The following is a 13,854-nucleotide window of genomic DNA, read 5'->3' on the forward strand; positions in this document are numbered from 1 at the left end:
GGCGGACCGGACACCGCCCGCCGCGGCTCATTTTGTTGCTCTTGCTGGAACGTTACCAGCGCCCGGGTACAGTTTTGCGCAATCCTTTTAATGATCCGGGCATCTTCATCATTCCGGATCTCAAATTTTTGCAGGTAATCCAAAAACTCGCCATTCCCTTTAAACTCCGCTAGATCCTTCTGGCATCTGTCGTCTTTTCTTTCTAGATATCGTAGCGATTTAGAGCGAAGATCTCCATTTTTATCACAGGCGACTTTACTGGCGGTTTTCAGGTCGGAGGGGCCGTCATTGGTCGTCTCCTTAATATTTTTTCTGCCGTAGATCTTGCAAACCTCGGCCGTCACTCCCTGCAGCGCTTTCGCGTACTCGCTTTTTAGGTGCCGATTCTCGCGCACTGATAAATCGGGGTGATGTTTATCTAGATACCTTGTGATATGTTCCGGCCCGGTTATATGCAGGAAGGCAGGCTTCCGAACACCCTGGAAACCACACAGAAGACACTTGTACCGGTTTTTGACTTTCCCTTGTATCTCTACCACGTACTCCAAGCCAACCAGAGGTTCACACTTCATATAGGTGTCAAAGAAATACTGGAGCTTATTTAAATAGGGAATGGATTCGGGTGAGACACGTTTGGCGACTGTCCTGTGTTTATGCCCCATCACATGTTCACAGAGCTGGTAGGCTGACGAGCAGCAAACAAAACAAATGTCACAGATATTGGCTTTCTCCTTCACCTCTCCCTTGTCCGCCATGATAGTTTATTAAAATACGTCACTTCCGATGTCCACAGGATGTGACGTTCAGCGCTGTCTTCGTTGCTTGGTTACGGACTTTACCGGATGTGACGTCAAGGTACTGGCAGAAGCGGCGTCGTCATCTGTAATACGCAGGCGCAACCCGAGAGTTGACTAACGCGCTTGTGCGCGTGCGTAGTAGATTGAGTGATTTTTTTTTACAGTGTAGATAGTGCCTTCTGTAGAACTACAACTCCCAGTAGTTCATGTGTGAAATGATGCAGATTTTTACCCTCACCTGCTGGAATTTGTAGTACTACAACTTATTCAGAACCAAAGACTGTACCCTTGCTTTAGAAATGTTCCCACAATTGATGCCTACATAAATGAATGGAATTGGCTGGAGATGCAAATGTAATGGGAATGAATATTGTAATATTTATCTACTATCAGCACTTTTACACAGAGCTATGATGGTCGCACTTGTGCCAAGGTTTCCCTGTAGAGTTAATCGCAATGTGTACACGTCATTTTTTATGCAATGACGATATTGCAATATGTTGATTTTCTTGCCATGATTACAATTTGCATGCGATTGTTTTCCACATCGGGTTCTCTTAAAATAGCAAGTGATGTCATACGATTTTGCTTCTATGTGATATTATGATGCAATTATAATTTTACCTTAAAAAAATAACCTGCGTCGCATGTAAAATGGCATACTATTTTACGCATGTGATCTTTAGAGATGTGATATCACATAGAAGAACAATATATAGTTATCGGATGCAATTTAGTGATGCGATCATGAGATAAGTCGCGGAGGAGTCACAGCCTCACAGGGATTTGAGGAAAAGTCTTTTATGACGTGTCAATAAATTGCGTCATTAAAGGGGAACTCCCATCTTATAAAGTGATGGCATATCGTAGAGCGTCCAACAGCTTTATCCTCCTCCATCGCATCCCACTTTCTGAAACAAAACATGGTGAAAATAGAATTCATCATTTTTCCCATCTCAATCATAGTTAATGGCTCCACACTTTCCAAGTCTCAAAAGTGCGCTGCCTTTGATTCTGCCCTGTCTTTCAAACCACACATCTCGGCCCTTATCAGCCCCTCCTGGCTCTACCTCAGTAACATTTCTCGGATCCGCTCTTTCCTTAACCTCGAGTCAACAAAAATGCTAGTTCATGCCCTCATCATCTCCCACCTAGACTACTGCAATATTCTTCTCTGCGGCCTCCCCTCTAACACTCTTGCACCCCTCCAATCCTCCCTCAACTCTGCTGCCCGGTTAATCTACCTCTCCCCTCGTGCCACCTCTGCCTCTTCCCTCTGCCAATCCCTTTACTGACCACCCATTGCCCAGCTAATTCCATTCAAAATATTAACCATAACATACAAGGCAGTCCACAACCTGTCCCCTCCTTACATCTCTGCCTTAATACCCCGATACCCCCCCACACGTAATTTCCAGACCTCGCTCTGTGTTCTCCTCTTAGCTGCTCCTCACATCATCGTCTCCAAGATTTCTCCCGTGCTGCCCCCATACTCTGGGACTCGCTCCCATAACACATCAGACTCTCTCCCACCATCCAAACCTACAAAAGTAACCTGAAAACCCCCTCTACAGAAAAGCTTTCCCCCAACAATAACGCTGCCGCCACTACCCTACCGGATGAACAGCTTCTACCCTCACCCACTGTCTCCCACCCCATTCCCTCGTACATTGTAAGCCCTCATGGGCAGGGCCCTCTCTCCTGCTGTACCAGTCTGTCAATCATTAAGCTCATGTTTATTGGTCTTGTTATTTTTATTGTCTCATCTTATATATTTATACTGTCATGTCCATGGATGCGGGCCGTCAGGCTCACTCACCTACTGACGGCCGCAGTCATGGGTCTGCGAGCGCTGGCCCCAGTCTCCTCCTCAGGAAACGCCAGCGCTTACCTCGGCCGGGTCCCGCAGTCCCACACCTGATGTTAATCTTAAAATTGGCTCATGAGTACCCTGGAAAATAAGAAGGGCTCAGCCCCTTCCTCCCTTGCCTGAGCGTTGTTGTCGTACCCTAAGTTTGTCTAGCAAATGGTCTCCTAGTGTTTCCCAGTTGCCAGTGTTCCCCGTTCCTGTACCTGTATCCTGTATCCTGTGCTACCTGGTCAAGTGCCGCGCTGAGCTGTAGTCGTGCGGTGCTGTATTCCACGCCTGTCCTGTTACACCGCACCTAGCGCCTGCCTGCTGCCTGGTCCCAGCCGAGCCTGTCATTGCTACTGTCCAAGCTGCCACAGGTACACTATACGAACTATAAACTGTGACCTGCGTCCTGTTGGCCAGCTGCCATACCGTCAAGGCGGTACGGCCCAGTGGGTCCACGCACCCAACGTGATATATACCCTCTGTATTTCTTATGTACAGGTGTGCCAAGGCCGAACGACACACTACAGTGGAGCAGCTCACCGTGAAAATCAACCAGGGGGCTACCAGACGTGTTTCTGCCTATGGGGCTCCGGAGCAGACGGATGGCAGTGCTCCTATACCAACAAAGGTGCATCGGAAAAAAAGGCTTCAATTTGGACCATGATGATTGGCACAGAATGTCTTCTCCGATGAGTGACGTTTTCTTCTTCAGTGAACGGATGGACGTTGGCGTGTCAGGCGAGAAACATCAGAGAACAAACACCCGGCAACCATTGCTGGAAGAACACAAGCCGGTGGCGGCAGCGTTATGGTCTGGGGAATTTTTTTCATGGCATTCTCTGGGCCACTCATCCATGTGGATGGCTGTGGTCCGATTTGGGTAGGAATCCTTCGTTGTAGATCACGTCTCCCCTACATGCTGATTGTCTTCCCTGGGGCAGATGGAATCTTCCAGCAAACAATGCGACATGTCACACGGCTAGAAATGTCCGACAGTAGTGGGAAGAGCACGACCAAGACCTCCAAGTACTTCCCTGCCCCCTAATTCACCAGACTTGAACCCAATTGAGCATCCGTGGGACCTCGATCGCCTTGTTCGCTCTATGGACCCTCCCCCGCGCACCCTCCAGTAAATGTGGGATGCTCTGCAGTCAGCACGGCGCCAGATACCGGAGACCACCGACCAGCACCTTATTGATCACTCGCCCGTCTACTGCTGTCCGTGCTGCACTTGCCGGTTACTCTGGATATTCGCTGCTGGTCATAATAATGGGACTCGGCTGTGTATATATAACTTTATAGATTTGCCCTTCTGGAGTCTTGGAAATTTGGGATAGTCCCAATGGTCTCCCAACTTCCCCAGTTATATTGGTTGAATAAGATGACTGCGTCTATTGAAGGGTTAAACAGTGACAGATGACTAGAACTTTTTTTTTATTGCCTCCAGTCGTGTATTTTGTTAGTCCCCTCTTGGGTAATTTGACATCTACTAATTAATGGCAGTCATTTACATAGCTGGGCTGAGGAGAAGCTCTTTGTCCCACATATGGGTTTGTAAACAGGTTAATTTGCTCAGGAAATGGTATGCATCCTCCCCATGAGCTGGGCCTGTGTGTGCGGACTTATCATGCGGCTCCTGTCTGTGACCCTGCTGTCTTTTTAGCATCCCGGCGAGTAAAAGGCTCAGGACTGAGATGTGGATTCTATGTTTATATGGCCGACAGTAATGAGACTGCCAGGGGAGGGTCACACTTTCCCGACAGCTGACGGGCGACTTCACCTCCTGAATCGAGCATGTTAGGAGTCCTTTCCGGTACTCAAAAAGATTTGCAAAAATATAGAAATGCTTTGAAAGCTGCATTTTACGGTCAGAGGTTCTTCTAAACCGAGCGTAGATCACCATAGATTGTAAAAGCGGACTTAAATTGACGGTGTTTGGGCCTCTTGCAAATTGAGAATGGTCTGGGTCTCTGGGGTCAAGGGACACGGGCCCCATATTAACCACCATAGTCATGATTGACTTGGCTTGGTGTAAATTCTAAGCTGTGCTGTACCTGAGCTGTGTACAGCGCTCATTGAACACAATATTAAAGTAGAACTAAACTTTTAAAAAATGTTTGACATGTCATAGTGACTCGTCAGAACTTTTGATCTGTGGGGCCTCAAGCAATAAGACCCCCACTGATTGCTTAAACGAAGTGGCAAAAGCGCTCGGGTGATCACTGTGCGGCGGTGTATGGAGTCAGACTTTCTATTGAGCCTGTAAACCGCTCCGAGGTAAGCCGAAGAAAGACGATCAGAAATGAAGCCTCACAGCTCTCACCGAGCACTTCTGCTGCTTTGTTTTAGTGATCGGTGGGGGTCTCAGTGCTCGCATACCCACCGATCAAAACTTCTTACATGTCAAAAGTTTTTTAAAAGTTTATTTAGCCTTTAAATAAATTTGTGTCCCCTGTGGCGACATAAAGAATTACAGTCTTTAACTGAATGCCTTTTCCTGAACTTCCAGGAACTAGGATACCTCCATAAGTGCGCCCCTCTGAGCGTAATATGTGCAAAATTTATTGCCCATATTACACCAACAAATCTCAGCCTGATCACGGGTCTAATGACTTGAACTAATAACATCATAGGGATTTCTGATTAATTTGCTGAATTACTCCCTCTTGTCCATAGCTTTTGAGGGTATGTTTACACGGCCTATTTACGGACGTAATTCGGGCGTTTTTGCCCCGAATTACGTCTGAAAATAGCGCCTCAATAGCGCTGACAAACATCTGCCCATTGAAAGCAATGGGCAGACGTTTGTCTGTTCACACGAGGCGTATATTTACGCGCCGCTGTCAAATGACGGCGCGTAACTAGACGCCCGCGTCAAAGAAGTGACCTGTCACTTCTTTGGCCGTAATTGGAGCCGTTATTCATTGACTCCAATGAATAGCAGCGCTAATTACGGCCGTAATGGACGCGGCGTTCAAGCGCCTGCACATGCCGGTACGGCTGAAATTACGGGGATGTTTTCAGGCTGAAACATCCCCGTAATTTCAGCCGTAACGGACGCCCTCGTGTGAACATACCCTAAGGTTCACCCAAATGTTATTCTATAATGCAGTTAATAAATCTAGTCCTAGCACGGACCTTGGTGCTCTATTATTTTGGAGAAGAGAAGCAGGGTGCATAATGCTCTAAAGCCGACCCTACACATGAGACCAGGTGTGGACACACCAGAGGGCCCCTGTGCAAGAATAGTATCGGGTCCCCTTCCTGTCCAGTAGCCCATCATAGACGCCGACCCCTTTGCGTCTCATTAACAATTCTGGGGTGGCCCCTCCATCAATACAGAACATGGGTATATCCAAATGGGGTTGTCTTCTGTTGGACCTTTGAGGCCCTTTTGTATAAGTGGCCCATTATTCTGTCAGAGCCTTGGCCCATTGGAGCATCCTTCGGGCCTTTGGTGGATATCTTGAAACAGACTGGCTGCTAGGGATACACTGCCTAGCAACTACAGCCTTTTGTATTATGTTGTCAGGCAGCAGGTTCCTAGCAACCAGTCTATCTCAGCCTATTCAAGTCTTCAGCTCAAGGCTAAATATATTTGCTGAGGAAATAGGAGGAACGCTTGGCAGGATTTAAAAAAGGTCACCTAGTCTAGAAACCCCATTTTTAAATACCAAATTAAGGAGAACTGAGTTAATAGCGGGGTGCAAGACCAACTCCGGGTCTGTGGGGGACTTTGGGTATAATCGTCTTGTGGATCCTACTATTTCCCCACTCTTTCGTCGAATGTACTGCCACTTTCCATTACGGATAGAACCTAATTTGTAAAAAGGGTCCAAAATATCATAGCGACATGTCAGAAGTTTTGCCCTGGGGGGTTCAGATGATGAGACCCCACCACTCATTGGAACAAAGGGTCAGCAGCTCCTGGTTGACCACTGTGGCTTTCAGGGTCTGATCGATTTTCCCACCTCTGCTTAGAGAGCCGAGGAAATAGGTGTACAGACTCATAATAAGCCTATAGCGCATATACATGCCCGGAGAGATGGAAACAGCTCTACAGAGGGGCACATCGCTCAGTCAGGAGCTTCTGCCCCTTCGTTTCAGCGACATATCAGAAGATTTTTTATTTTTTTTAAAGCGTATCCCACAGTTATAAAAGAAAATAGTTTTTCTAAATCATTGTATTAGGGTATTTTACTTATTTTACCACAGCGGGACTGGCTGTCATGCCTGAGGCACTTAAAGGCTATGTCCACTTTTCAAAATGTTATTGTTTGTGTTTTTTAAAATACAAGTGTGTATCCGTGTGTTTGGTACAACTTTCTAATTACATTTTATTAAAAATTATTTTTACTTTTTGAGATACAGCTGCTTTGTATCCTGTATATGGAGCAGCTGTATCTATCGCTGGGACCTGAATCCGTCAGGTCAGCGGCACTGACGAGTTCAGTGTCAGTGTGTCTCTGACAGATCATAACTTACTCCTCATGCACACGTCGGTGTGTGCCGTCCCAGTCCCATCAGTGATCCGAGGAAAGATAAGACATGTTCTATGTTTCCTTGGATCGGAGACTCGAACCATTTTTCACGGACCCGATTCACCCGCTAAAGTGAATCGGTCCGTGAAAGACGATCGGGTGCCACTCGGATGCTGTCAAAAACGGCCCGGGTGGCACAACGGTCGTGTGCATGAGGCATTAGATGTGATCGATAACAGGTGGATCACACGCAGGACCCGCTGACACTGAACCCGTCAGTACCACTGACCTGACGGATTCAGGTTTCAGCGCTAGAAACTGCTCTGTATACAGTGTCCTGCCCTGCCTCCTAGGCGTGCACTAAAGACAGTAGCCTAGGAGAGAGCAGGACATGTTTTGGGGCAGATTTACCAAGCCGGGTAAGATTTAGGCAGCATAAACTTAGACCAGGCAGTCTGAAGATGCGCCGAAATGAGCACAGTGCTGCACGTTGTAGGATAAATTTGGTGCATCTTGCTAGATATTTTTATCTTCTTTTATACCCAGTCTTGGATGGCTTAGTTTTCGTTTGCCGCATTTTTGCACTTTTAAGCCACGCCTCTGTAACTAAACCACGCCTCCTTTTCTAGACCTTTTTATTAGTGTCTAGTGTCTAATGAGGTACAAAGATTCTTAAATTAGTCTAAAATGAAATGCGCCAAATTGAGCCAAAATTTGGCACATTTTTCAACACATTCTAGATGCAGACACAGTAGTAAATCTGCACCTTTGTTGGATGACGACTGGTGAAAAAGCAAAGCACCCTAACGCAATGAATTAAAAAAAACGACTATATTGCAAACGCCTGCGCTATTATCGGTTTTCTTTTATAACTGGAGGTACGCTGTAACACAATTGTTATCCTATACATATACACTGATATATATGTACACAAATATAAATATACATATATACACACAAATATGCACATATAAAAACACATATATACACTTATATAGACACACAATGTTCACTTACCAGGATAGTAGCGCAGACGAGGCAGCGCTGGGGGAGGGTTATGGGGGCTTCAGCATACACTTAGAGGGTAACTAAAACAAAGCGGTAGAAGCGCAGGTGAGCACGGTGCTGCTTCGCTTCTGATCGGCGTTACTCGGGAAGCCAAGCAAGCGGTGCACAGGCTCACCCGAGCGCTTCTGCGGCTTCATTTTAGCGATCAGTGGTCCGACCGCCACCGATTAAAACTTCTGACATGTCACTATGACATATCAAAAGTTTTTTAAATTAAAAAAACACATTATGCACTTCCTATTCTAGCTACTAGCGCGTGACCGGAACCGCAGATGCCAGTCAGCACTTATTGAGCCTGCTCCTCATTGGCTCAGTGTGCCATATGACGTCATTTGATGCCAGCCAGCGGTCCCGGTCCTGCACTCGCAGTTAGTATAGATAGTGCATAATGTGTTGTACTGGTGCCCTCTCACCCACCATTCATCTCCCAACGTCGATCCGCATCGTTCCCCTGAAGCTCGGCATTATTAGGTCACATTCACAATATGCGTATTACTTGCAGATTTGCCGTGTGGATTTGCCCGCGGTAAATCCACAGCGTAATACGATACCAGCAAAGTAAATTTGATCCCAAGTAATCTCATCTACACATTGCAGAATTTTTCTGCACTTAAATTGACCTGCGGCGCCTATTTTATAATCATGGGGGAATGTCAATTTATCCTGCGTTTCCATCTCAGAATTGTATCTGATAAGTTTATTTTAAAAAACGCACCAAAATCCGCAGCATAAAAAACTGCACCTATTTCCGCATCAAAAAGGCAAAAAACGCACCTCAAAACGTATAAAAAATACACTATTGAGTGTGGATTTTACCTGCGGAATTACCTGTTTACCTGCGGTTTTGATGTGGATTTTCCGCATCAAATTACGCAACGTGTGCATGTAGCTTTAGGCTATGTTCACACAGGGCGGATAAGCTGCGTAAAAGCACGGAGAATATCCACCCTGGTCGCTGCGGGGAATTGTGTTGCAGTTTTTCGGCCAGAATGTCCGCTGCGGAAAACTGCACGTAAAAAAAAAAGGTTCATACTTACTTGTAGCCATGGCAACGCGTCCCATGTGACCACTGCAGCCATGGCTGCGGCGGTCACATGGGATGAAACGTCATCCCAGGAGGCGGGTCTGGACCAAGAAGCACAGAATTCCGGGTAATTATATATGTATTTTTTTGGGGAGTTGCAATTTTTACGGCAGCATTGCAGCTTTTCCGCCGCAAAAATCGCAACATCTGCTATTTGCTGCTGGTTTTACCTTCCCATTCAATTCAATGGGGAAAACCCACAACGAAAAAGCAGCAATTACGCAAATACAATTGACAGGCTACGTTTCCAAAAAATGCACCGCAGGTCAATTTCTGAGCGTTTTTTCCTCTTATCATTTACGCAACGTGTGGATGTGATTTGTTAAAATATCATCCGCTCTGCTGCTACTCTATTATGCTGTCGATTTTTCGCAACTAAATCCGTTGTGGAAAATCGGCAGTATTTATGCTACACATGAAGGTTAAAGTATTTTAATTCTGCCATAATAATAGCATATGGATCCAGGGCCCCCGGCATTTGCTGACCCTAGCTCTACTGTGTGTGGGGGGTCCCTCATTCATGACTCTCAACTATTAGCCCAGGTGGCTCCAAAGAGAGTCTATTACTCAGGAGTACACGGAACATCCGTGCATTACATGGACCGACCTTTGTTTTCAATGGGAACTGTGTAATACTTCATGTCCCCTGTGGGGGTGCTGCAGGGAAACTCCACACATATGCTGCTGGGTTTCCCTATTTGCTACAGCTTATTGCTGTGGGTCCAAGCAGTGGCACAACCTGTGATTAGCTCATCTTCTGATACCCTTTTATTTCCTTTATTATATATTTTGTCTTACCTTGTCTTTGTCTTACTGCCTTAGTAATCAGATTTTATTTAGAATACATTTAGGTGGAGGATTCCTTTAAAGGAACAGTGTCACCAAATTTTTTTTTTTTATATCAGTTTTATGTTAGGGTTTTATTAAAAACGTTTATATTTATTTGTGTGTTTGTGTGTTACTTTTTTCTATTTTTACACTTTTTCTTCCCTATGGGGGCTGCCATTTTTTTTTCCATTTCTGTATGTGTCGATTAACGACACATACAGACATGGAATACGGCAGCTCCAGTCCCATAGGGAATGCGAACGGGGCCCGTTCCATCCACTTTGGTGTACGCCGTGTGTGTGGGAACGGCGCATGCGCCACTACCACACAGTCCAATTTGAAATGCGCGCCGTCCGGCGCCATTTTCCTGTGGACCGGAAGTTGCGGCCGGACAGTAAGATTACTACTTCCGGTCGCGGCTTCCGGACTTGTGCACATGGAGCAGCGGCAGCAGACGGAGCGGATGGACCGGAGGGAGCGGCGGCTACTGGAGCAGGTAAGTGATTTCTATGTATGTTCGTGTTTCAGTGTGTTTTACTACTGTATGTAAACCTTCTACACTGTGTGTTAGCTCAAAAAATGGCGAGGTTTGACCGTTCAAACCCCTCGTTTCTCCCGGCACTAGCCAGGATAAAGGAGGGGGGGAATCTGAGAGCTCACTAGAGCGAGGGATTTTTTCCCAATTTTGCAGCATAAAGCAATGAGGTTGCTTTACCACATGCAATGCTGCAATTTTGGGAATGGCTCCATCTAGTGACCAGTGCTGGGAAATATTATAAATTGAATCCAATTTATAATATTTCCTGACTCGTGAATAAAATAAAAAAAATTAGAACAATGTTTAATCACCTACACACTAATTGTTTAACTAAAAAAAAAAATACATTTTTTGCTGGCAACACATTCCCTTTAAGGGCAGCTGCTTGTCAATACAATACATTTCAATACCACTTGTCTATGAATACAGATATAAACACATATGTAATAAAGTCATTTATTAATGTGTATCCAGACCGGGAAAGTCTGTCGAAAGTCAAATAGAAAACTGACAGTGATTTCTATACCGAGTGTCAAAGATAAATATACATGATCTATATACAGGTAAGTGCTTCTACACGGCCATGATTAACATTCCTAAGACTGTGAACATACGTCTGGGATATAAGAGTTCATGTGTCCGGTCACTTTTCCAGCAGAGTTTGCCAGCCGTGGGGAAGTTCTGGATGCAGACATACATCCAACATCGCTAAGTACTGTGCACGAATCGGCAACGCAACAGAGTCACGCTGTTAGATGATGGAAATGTTGTCCGCGGTGCAACCGCATTTCTCCACAATCATATTAGGAAATTCAGCGACTTCTATTTCTGTGTAGTCGCCCTTCTTGACTAAGTACATGACCGGTAAGGGGGAGCTTTCCACTACAGCGCAGGTCCTCTCTCCATACCGGTATTTCAGGGGTGAAATGTGAGGCTGGCGGCAGTCTCCGGTGCAGCGGTGGGCGTTGTATCCGGCTGGTTCAATGATCCAGTACTGGGTCCAGGTCAGCTCCCGGAAGTTGATAAAGTATTCTTCTCTGCAGCAGATGTTTTCGTTCTTCGCTCCTGGAGCTGAACAGTCACCACGGGCTCTAAAATATGAAGAATTAAAGGGTCATTATGAGATTGGGTGGTAATCATAAGAGTACAGTTGTGTCTATGATTATTATATTCCATTATCTTTTACTTATCGTTCCTCTTCTTTTTCTCCCTTTTATCTATATTATTATTCACCATTGATTTCCACACCGGTATTTTATGGTATGGTCTGGAGAGGTGTTTCTACAATTCCTCTCCCACTACATATCTTATCTATATTTACGCATCATTACCTAGAGAGCAGTGTTTATATATATATTTTGGAGGTTCTATTCCCTTTGCGTATCTCTATATACTATATTCTATTTTATTTTAGGAGATGACTCTCTAACATACTGGATTATCATTGGAATAGTCAGATAATATGGTATATACCATACTGCTTATACAGAATACCATGTATATCATTCAATTATCCTTGTATACGACTTTATTTATATTTCTTTGTATTTGAACGCTTGAATTTATATATGTATTATTGTATATTTTTTTCTCCCATTTCAAAAAATAATTGTTATATGTCATTTTGTACTCTTGTCTCTATTTGCAGCGAATGTGAGAAAGGCCTAGGTTGGGCCGAAACGTCTAATACTGATCTCTTTTGTTCTGTACATACTGAACCCTGTGGAATGAATAAGAAATAAATAATTCCTCTTGGGAATCTATACGACCTTTTGTTCTTGGAGTGCTTATAGGTTTCTCTATCTCTATTAGTGGGGTACAACCCGAACCTACAATAGCACCAACGATTAGGAGTGCATCCTTACTATTTTTGTAATATGATAATTATAGTCAATACCAATATTATTATTATCATTATTATTATTATTAATAATGGTGGGGACAGCAGTTGTAATATCAATGTTAGCGCTAGTAACCATATTTGTAGTAGTATTAATAGTAATAGTATAAATAATCTTAATAGTATCAGTATTTTATTAGTAGTAGTATCAGCACTTTTTAAAATTAGCAGTAGCATAAGTACTGTAGTATTATTATTATTATTATTATTATGACTATTATTATTATTATTATTATTATGACTATTATTATTAGTAATAGTAATAGTATGAGTATTGTATTAGTAGTAGTAGTATCAGTATTATATTATTATTATTAGTAGTAGTAGTATCACTATTGTATTATTAGTATTGTATTATTATTAGTAGTAGTATCTGTATTGTAGTAGTAGTAGAAGTAGTATCTGTATAGTAGTAGTAGTAGTAGTAGTAGTAGTAGTGGTGGTAGTAGTAGTAGTAGCAGTAGTAGTAGTAGTAGTAGTAGTGGTGGTAGTAGTAGTAGTAGCAGTAGTAGTAGTAGTAGTAGAAGTATCTGTATTGTAGTAGTAGTAGTAGCAGCAGCAGTAGTAGTAGTAGTAGTAGTAGCAGTATCTGTATTGTAGTAGTAGTAGTAGTGGTGGTAGTAGTAGTAGTAGTAGTAGTGGTGGTAGTAGTATCTGTATAATAGTAGTAGTAGCAGCAGCAGTAGTAGTAGTAGTAGTAGTAGCAGTATCTGTATAGTAGTACTAGTAGTAGTAGCAGCAGTAGTAGTAGTAGTAGTAGTAGTAGTAGTAGTATCTGTATTGTAGTAGTAGTAGTATCTGTATTGTAGTAGTAGTAGTATCTGTATTGTAGTAGTAGTAGTATCTGTATAGTAGTAGTAGTAGTAGTAGTAGTAGTAGTAGTAGTATTATCTGTATAGTAGTAGTAGTAGTAGTAGTATCTGTATAGTAGTAGTAGTAGCAGCAGTAGTAGTATCTGTATAGTAGTAGTAGTAGTAGTATCACTATTGTATTATTAGTATTGTATTATTATTAGTAGTAGTATCTGTATAGTAGTAGTAGTAGTAGTAGCAGCAGCAGTAGTAGTAGTAGTAGTATCTGTATAGTAGTAGTAGTAGTAGCAGTATCTGTATAGTAGTAGTAGTAGTATCTGTATAGTAGTAGTAGTAGTAGCAGTATCTGTATAGTAGTAGTAGTAGTATCTGTATAGTAGTAGTAGTAGTAGTAGCAGCAGCAGCAGTAGTAGTAGTAGTAGTAGCAGTAGTAGTAGTATCTGTATAGTAGTAGTAGTAGTAGTAGTAGTAGTAGTAGTAGTATCTGT

At 43.6% G+C, this 13,854-nt stretch overlaps 1 protein-coding gene across 1 annotated transcript in view; it reads right to left on the reverse strand.

Annotated features, from left to right (window-relative positions):
- Positions 1-11,184: 11,184 nt before the first annotated feature.
- LEFTY1 (left-right determination factor 1) overlaps positions 11,185-13,854 on the reverse strand; it is a 21,110-nt gene continuing 18,440 nt past the window's right edge. The window contains exon 4 of the mRNA XM_075864618.1: positions 11,185-11,745. Coding sequence (XP_075720733.1) covers positions 11,406-11,745 — 340 coding nt within the window. The 3' untranslated portion in view covers positions 11,185-11,405. The remainder of the gene's footprint in view (positions 11,746-13,854) is intronic.

The sequence above is a fragment of the Rhinoderma darwinii genome, chromosome 4, assembly GCF_050947455.1.
Source record: "Rhinoderma darwinii isolate aRhiDar2 chromosome 4, aRhiDar2.hap1, whole genome shotgun sequence".
NCBI lineage: Eukaryota > Metazoa > Chordata > Amphibia > Anura > Rhinodermatidae > Rhinoderma > Rhinoderma darwinii.